This window comes from Lycium ferocissimum, chromosome 5, assembly GCF_029784015.1.
Source record: "Lycium ferocissimum isolate CSIRO_LF1 chromosome 5, AGI_CSIRO_Lferr_CH_V1, whole genome shotgun sequence".
NCBI lineage: Eukaryota > Viridiplantae > Streptophyta > Magnoliopsida > Solanales > Solanaceae > Lycium > Lycium ferocissimum.
The window spans coordinates 518,277-526,078 of record NC_081346.1 but is presented as its reverse complement, the minus strand read 5'-3'; the positions used below and the strand labels follow the sequence as shown (position 1 = coordinate 526,078).

General features: G+C 37.7%; 1 protein-coding gene across 2 annotated transcripts; it reads left to right on the top strand.

Annotated features, from left to right (window-relative positions):
- The first annotated feature begins 378 nt into the window (after positions 1-378).
- LOC132055263 (ubiquitin-conjugating enzyme E2 34-like) lies at positions 379-7,517 on the top strand. Of its 2 annotated transcripts, XM_059446989.1 has the most exons (10): positions 379-516; positions 3,333-3,474; positions 3,928-3,982; positions 4,272-4,310; positions 4,521-4,584; positions 4,715-4,776; positions 4,873-4,912; positions 6,039-6,066; positions 6,898-6,989; positions 7,170-7,517. In XM_059446989.1, exons 2-10 carry the CDS (start codon positions 3,418-3,420, stop codon positions 7,450-7,452), a joined length of 720 nt encoding a protein of 239 aa, XP_059302972.1. In that variant the 5' UTR covers positions 379-516; positions 3,333-3,417; the 3' UTR covers positions 7,453-7,517. The 2 variants fall into 2 exon arrangements, with proteins under 2 accessions (XP_059302972.1, XP_059302973.1); XM_059446990.1 differs by lacking the exon at positions 4,272-4,310.
- Positions 7,518-7,802: the final 285 nt, after the last annotated feature.

Here is a 7,802-nt window from a genome sequence, read left to right as displayed (position 1 = left end):
TAGGATTTGATGAGACTTTCTTGGTGTATATGGTTAAATCTTTTTATTTTCTACTGTTGTTTCTATCAAATCTAACGAACATAAATTGTTAAATATTTTGACGGAGATCAAAATTGTTAACTTTTGGCAAACTTAAAGGACCGAAAATGTCAATACATACTTAAGGGACTATTTTTGTCACGTTCTTACTAATATTCCATCTTTTTTTAAAGCCGGGGGAGGAAAGGTGTACACGACTGACGCCACAGTGCCACACGGACAAAGACAAGTCCACGAAATTTCGTCATAGGGGTAAATTCGTCCATCAATTAATAGGATTATAAACACATAAGAGGTCAATTTTGTCTTTATATCAAATTTTATCGAAGTGCATCATCGGACTCAGCTAAGTCTCGGGTCATCTCCAAGCCCAAAAACGAAGAAAATCTTCTCTTCAATTTGAACTAGATCTCAGTTTCTTCCAATTAATTTCAAATTTCTGCACGATTTCCGGTAATATATTTACCTTCTTTTTATGTATGTACATATTCATGCTTTCGTTAATTTTGTTTTTTTCAACAATCAATTTCGATCTACTTACCTGGATTATTATGCGGATTATTTTTTGTTTGTATGATGCGTATGTCTCTCGGCTGTTTGGTTTATGGCGTTTATAATTAAGAGATAGTGGTCAAAAGCACACATGAAGTATCACTTTTTTTTCTGAGTTTTCTACCTGAATTATCATGAGTTTGCGTTTCCTACCTGAAATATTACCAGCTATTTATCAAAACGCACCTCGAAATTAATGAGTTAGCTGCCATGTGGATGAAATTTTATGGGCAAATTAAGATGTCACACCTTTTGGCGATTGTATTCAAACACTTGATCTAGTCAGCTTTGAGGTGTGTTTTGATAAATAGTTGGTGATTGTTCAGGGAGGAAACGTAAACACCTGATAGTTCAGGTAGGAAACTTGCAAAAATGTGATACTTCTTGTGTGTTTTTGACCATTATCTCTTAATTTTTTTAAATTTTCCAATTAATTCCTTTAATTATCCGCGTCCAGTGCCATTTGACACCAATTTTTAAACAAAAAAAGACAGTGTATACCACGCACCATTTGATACTAGTCGAGATGTTTTTGATAAATAGTTAGTGACAGTTCAGGTCGGAAACGCAAACACTTGATAGTTCACAGGTAGGAAATTCACAAAAAAAAAAAAAAAATACTTTAGTGTGTTTTTGACCATTATCTCTCTAATAATTGATAGTGTTTCAATTCAATAATATGTGCTTTCCGTTCGGTAGTAATGGCATTGAACTTTTTTTCATGCAACAGTCATACGAGTAGAAAAGGATAGACATAAAACCTTCTAACAAGGAAAATATTCCATGCTTGACGATATCCATGTCCTATTATTGACGATATCCATGTCCTATTATTATCTTCTGGATGTATCCTATAGTTTTCCTGATTAAATCTTCATCCATGATAGGCCTCAAATACTCTATGAAGCAAGCACAATTTCTTCACTTCTTTGTTCCACAATGCTTGAGTATGTGAATCTTTATAGGCGTTTGAACCTTGTGTACTAAAGAGTAAGGACTTGAATGGTGTTGGTCCCTTTGATGAAGAGCATATTCTAGGCTTTTCAGCTGAAGATTAGCTTCCTTTACAACAGCCTATTATTCTAGCTTACTGTGTTCCTTCCTCATCAAGAACTTCTTTCACTTGTGGAAAAATCCTTTTTGGCTTATTCCATTTCTTTTTGCCCTCGTTACTTTGGGAGACCTGTCTTATCCTTGGTCGAGCGCTGCCATTTTTTATGTTGTAATTGAAATTGACTTGTGGGAAAGTTTTGTTCATTTAATGAAACACCTTCACTTTACAAATTTGAAGGGGAGCCTTGGCGTAATTGGTAAAGTTGCTGCCATGTGACCAGGAGGTCACGGGTTCGAGCCGTGGAAACAGCCTCTTGTAGAAATGCAGGGTAAGGCTGCGTACAATAGACCCTTGTGGTCCGGCCCTTCCCTGGACATAGCGGGAGCTTAGTGCACCAAAGCTGCCCTTTTTTTTTTTTTTTTTTTTTTCACTTACAAATTTCAAAGTCCAGGAAAATTCCAATCTGTTCCTGAAGAGCGGGGGATTGAAAAAAGAGGTCATGTCTCAACAGAGGAGCTCGGTGAAGCAAAGCGAATTCTGGGCGTAGTCTGAAGAAAGTGCGCCTTTAGCTGGCTAGAATGTTTACTCAGTCACTGTTTCCATCAGACCCTATTTTTCCAATCTTTTTGCTGCCCTGATCTTATAATTTGGGCTTATTTTAGTCTGTACAAAATATTATAGTTGGCCCTCTAAATTCAAAGGGCACAATATGTAAGCTCATTGTAAATGACCTGGTAATTCTGAACAATATTTTCTCTTGGTTCTTCTTTTTTATGGTAACCCCCTCATCAGGGGCCAACAATGTTTCTCTACGATTTTCCCACTTACAACAGCAACAACAACAATATACCCAGTGTAAATGGGGTCTGGAGTGGGTAGAGTGTATGCAGACCTTACCCCTACCCGGGCAGGTAGAGAGGTTGTTTCCGATAGCCCCTCAGCTCAAGTAATGCAGAAACAACATAAGGATAGCAAGAGACTAAAGCAGAAGAGACAACAAGTAGTAATAGAAACTAAGAATAAATATGCGAATACTAAGATAAATTTACACTCTTCTCCCACTTAGTGACTCGTATTTCCATTGGTTGGAAGTGGAAGGCTCTTTCCACTTGAGCAACCTCTCTTGTCAATATTTACTGTTGGTTGATTGATTTTAATGATAGCCATCCACCTAAGCCTTGGTGGACAGAGTTACTGTGGTTCTGTGCTTATTGGAGGTAGCAGCCGGTACCGGATGGATTAGTCGAGATGCGTATAAGTTGACCTGGACGCCACTGTTATTATAAATTGTTCTGAAAGTATAGGTTTGTTTACATTTGGAAATTTGAAAGTCTGGAAGAAACCTTTTAAAAATATTTTGATGCTCCCTATTTATTGTTTTATCTGAAAATTCATGTTGCTCCATTCCCTGTGTAAGTTCCCTCCCTCCTTCCATTCCTGACTCCACCACTGTCCCCAAGCCTCTGCCTAATGAGAACAGATTACTAGACTTTGCTGGCGGGGATAAAAAGTTAGAATTTGAGTTCACTTAACTAACAGCTTTGCCTGCTCTTTGTTTCTGCATTATTTTCCCGTGGACTTATAATTTTTCTTGGGCACTTCCTACCTGGATTTGTAATGCTTTACTTGTTCTATGTTTCATCATTTTGGAATTCCTGGGTTTATTAAGCATATCATACATTTACAGGTTGTAGCGTTTCTTTGGTGGTCAAGCGGATAAGGGAAGCTTCACAGCATTATCTCTTAGTTTCAATATATTTTGAAGCTAAGACATGGCAGAAAAAGCATGTGTAAAGCGCCTTCAGAAGGAATATAGAGCACTTTGTAAAGTACGTAGCCTTTTAGGTGCTTGTAATTGTTCTACATTTGAAGCGTTACCGGATACTTTATTTCAGTCTAAGGTTATTTGCAACTTCCCCTAGTTTCCTATTATTGCAGGAAAAAAGTCCTTCTAAAGTGTGAAACTACCGCAAATCACCAGGAATGTTTGAAATAATGTTATGTCTGCCCTTGTGCACAGTACCACATTGAATTCCTGTTGCCATAATATTTGTTAATTATGGGATGGTGGTTTCTTGCTTTTATCCACACCATTGCTAGGTCTGAAAATATGGCAGTTGTGTGCTTGAATTCCTGTCAAATCTTGGAGAATGTTTTACTTCATGGACCTACTGATGTTGGATGTCATCCTCCTATGCCTTTTGTGGGCTAGTCTATTCTACACTTGCAAATTTGATTATGTTCTACAGTGCTCTAAGGTTGTGTTGCATGCTCCATTGCAGGAACCCGTCTCCCATGTTGTGGCCCGCCCTTCCCCGAATGATATCCTTGAGTGGCGTGAGTCCTTCTTCTGCTCATAATTCTTGCAGTCAATTATGGAGTAAAATTATGTCTTTAACAATTGAAGTTTTTTTTTTTCCTTTTTCCCTTATAAGTAAAGTAAATCTTTACAATGAAACGTGATTTCTAATTAATATAACTGGCTAGATTTATTTACAGGGAGTAGCCCTCCTTTCGTTTCCAATTTTTTTTTTTTTCCCCTTTGGGGTCTCTTCATCAATTAACTCATCATTTTTTTGCTTGGATATTACTAATGTTCCTACTTCTACCTAAACTGTATCTCCAGATTATGTTTTGGAGGGGAGTGAAGGAACGCCATTTGCAGGTCTCTATTTTTTTCTGAATTCAGTATTTATAATATTTGATTAGCTAATAATGTTGGGTGATGGCACTCTTGTTCCTCCAACCCATCTTGTTGGACTTGTTTCTGTCAATATCGAATATTTGTCATTTTTTTGGAATTTATTTATGCTCCTTTTGTGGCTATTGTTGTTGTGGTGGTTGTTCGTGATATGATACCGATTCCTATCATTAGGTGGATATTATTATGGGAAGATCAAGTTTCCTCCAGAATATCCGTTTAAACCTCCAGGGATAAGGTAGTCTAATCTCAGATGAGTTTGAAATTCCCTGCTTGTTTCAACTCTATAAGCTAGGTTGTTTCCATGCTTTTGAGGGTTTTGTTCCTGCTGATTTTTACAGCGCTATATTTTTTTTCTTTTTCTGTAGTATGACTACTCCAAATGGAAGATTCATGACACAAAAGAAAATCTGCTTATCTATGAGTGACTGTAAGTGCTTTTAGAATTGCAAGGTAGTCACAGTTTTCTGTTGCTTTGAGATGATCTTTGTCTGTTCTTAACTTTGGTTGTCCTATTTTTTCACAGTCCATCCAGAGAGTTGGAATCCGATGTGGTCTGTGTCAAGGTAATGAGCTGCGAACAGACATTACTGCTTATTTGTCGGGCAATACTTTCTTTAGTGCCTGTTTAGTAACTAGAAACTTGTCGGTTTTTGTTTCTGTAATGACAAGGAAGAACAATTCATTCTTGCAACTTTAAAAAAAAAGACTTTCTGTTCTTGTTTCTGCATTGACAAGGAAAAACAATCATTCTTGCAACTTTCAAAAGAAAACATGATTTCTCTCGTTTCTGCAATGGCGAGAAAAAACAATCATTCTTGCAACTTTCAAAAGAAAACATAAAGGTTAAATGCGTTTTCACTTGAAACATTTTGTTTTCAGGACCACTCATTCTCTCCCTGCCACCTTTGCCCCACCTCACTGCACTCCAGACCCACCGTAAACAGACTCCCTATCCCCAGGCAGCCGGGCCCCCTCTTTTGCTCCATCTTAGCTTAAACCTTTGCCCTCTCTCCCCCCCGTACTTTTAATTCCATTCACTCATTCTATGTAACTTTGCTTGAAATAATGCCTTTGTCCACCAAATTTGTTCTCTCTTTCAATGACAAAAACAACTACTCTCAATTCCAAGCTAGTTGGAGTCGATGATATGAAATCTCAAACTCCATTGACAGTTGCACTCCATTTGGTCCCAGTTCATGCCAATACTCAATAGTTTGCCTTTTTAGGACAGATTAGGGGTTCTCAACACTAGATGTTCTTTACATTTTCTACTGACACATAAATGCCTTAGCAAATTAAAAGACTTGTAACGGACAAGGGAACTAATCTAACCCTACCACGACTATTTCTTAATGCCAACTAGTTGTCTCGCTTATATGTGTCTTTTGCTTCCATTTTATTTTGTTTTTCACTAAGTCAACGAAGTTGCCGAGAGAGTTTGTGATAACTTCCCTCCATGTGTTGTCTACTTTCTTATAAATATTTTTAAAATTAGGATTTGATATTTTTAAAATTATAAATTAGGATTTGATATTTAACACGTTTCTGATTTCTTTTTGAAAAAAAAAAATAAAAATGTAAAAACATGTCTATATATCTTTTTACAGCAAAAATGAGAAGTTTTATTATCAAATGGGCTAAATACCTTTTGTCTTTGCTTGGGCTAATTTTTCCCTGTTTTGCATGCAGCATACTCACAGGACTTCTCTCATTTATGGTAAAGTTCATTGCAACTGATGCAGCTTATAATGACTTCCAGTGTTCCTATTCCATCTGCTTATGTATTTTCTGGGTCGTGCTTGGTTTACTTTGTGTTCTGTCTTTTATCAAATATTTATTTCTTTTATATGTATCTGGCCAATTGAGTTCTGTCTGTCTGTGTGCATGGAATCTGTAATAAATGAAATAGATTCTTCATTTAGGATCAATTTGAGCGAGCATAAAAGCTACTTCTGAGTGGTATAATGGAAAGGGTGGGAGCTTTGATAATTGGTGATGTTGCTTCGAACTTTCCCCTTGTGGCTCTATGTTTGCTTACCAAAAGGAGCATTCTAAACTTCCCTGTTCTATCACCTCTGTGAGATCCCTTTGCCGGCTATATGATCTTTGCCTCGAATTATCTATTATCTCCATCTATCCTCACTGTCCAAAATATGTACAAAGGGACTGTTTACCAAACTTTTCTATGCTTCTTGTCTATCTTTTGACCCTTCCATCTGATGATAGCTTCACTCAGACTACCTGGCATGACCCAGTGGACACCGAAAATATTCAGAAACATGAACCAATTGTCCGGCCCTTCCCCGGACCCCGTGCATAGCGGGAGCTTAGTGCACCGGGCTGCCCTTTTTTTATGAACCAATTCTCCTGTTTCTATCTGCAGTTTATGAATATGTGGTTTACTGATTCAATTGATGGCTTGCTTAGACAGCATCTTCTTCATTTGTTGAACCATTTCGGCATTTCCTTTTGCAAATTATATTGGGGTTTAAACATGCATTGTGTAATGCAGCTGCTATTTTCATGTTCTAACTATATATACCTGCAGATGGACAATAGTCCTACCACAGGCAGTGTATCGACAACAGTTGCTGAGAAAGAGAAGCTCGCAAAGGCTTCTCTGGCTTTTAATTGTAAAAAGTGAGTTGACTGTGAGTTCATTGCTGTTGTGTTGCATTTTTCTCAGATAATTGAGCCTTTTAGTTTCATGGTTCAAGATCTGCTGCACGAAAGATGGATATGCTATTTTACCGCGTGTATTTTGTTAATTACGTTTTTATTTAGTCGGGTAACTTACTCTCTATTTTTTTTTAATGATAGCCCAACCTTTAGGAAATTGTTTCCAGAATATGTCGAGAAGTATGAACAGCAGCAGCTCCCAACGCAGCCTGTTCCAGAGCAGGTATCATCCGTGACAGCTCGAGCAGAACAGTCTAGACCCTTGTTGGAAGAGCATGACAATTCCACAAAGGATGAAGTGAATCGAGTGAATCCTCTAAAAGACGCGAATAACCAACAGAGGAAATCTTTCCCAACTTGGTTGCTGCTGTTGCTAGTTTCAATTTTTGGTGTTGTAATGGCCCTGCCTCTGCTTCAGCTTTGATGACTGGAATCTTGTGTTATTCGCTACAGTGAAGTACAGAGCACCCTAAATCGCAGTAATATGTTGTCATCCCTCTCTGGTTTCCCGATATTTACCTAATTTTGTAGGTTCTCATTTACCTATGGGGAATGTATAGGCATGACTCTCAATCTAAGCTAAAATGGCTTTTTATTTCCTATTGTGCATGTCAATGGGAAGATAACACAATGTGGTTTCTCTATGAAGGGCTAGAGTTGCAGGAGGTAATTGTTTGCTTTTTTCCGTTTAGTTTGCGAATTTAGGCCTTTTTTTCTTTTCTTTTTCTTCTTTTTTTTTTTTTTTCCGGGTGGGGAGGGGGGCAGGGGATGTAT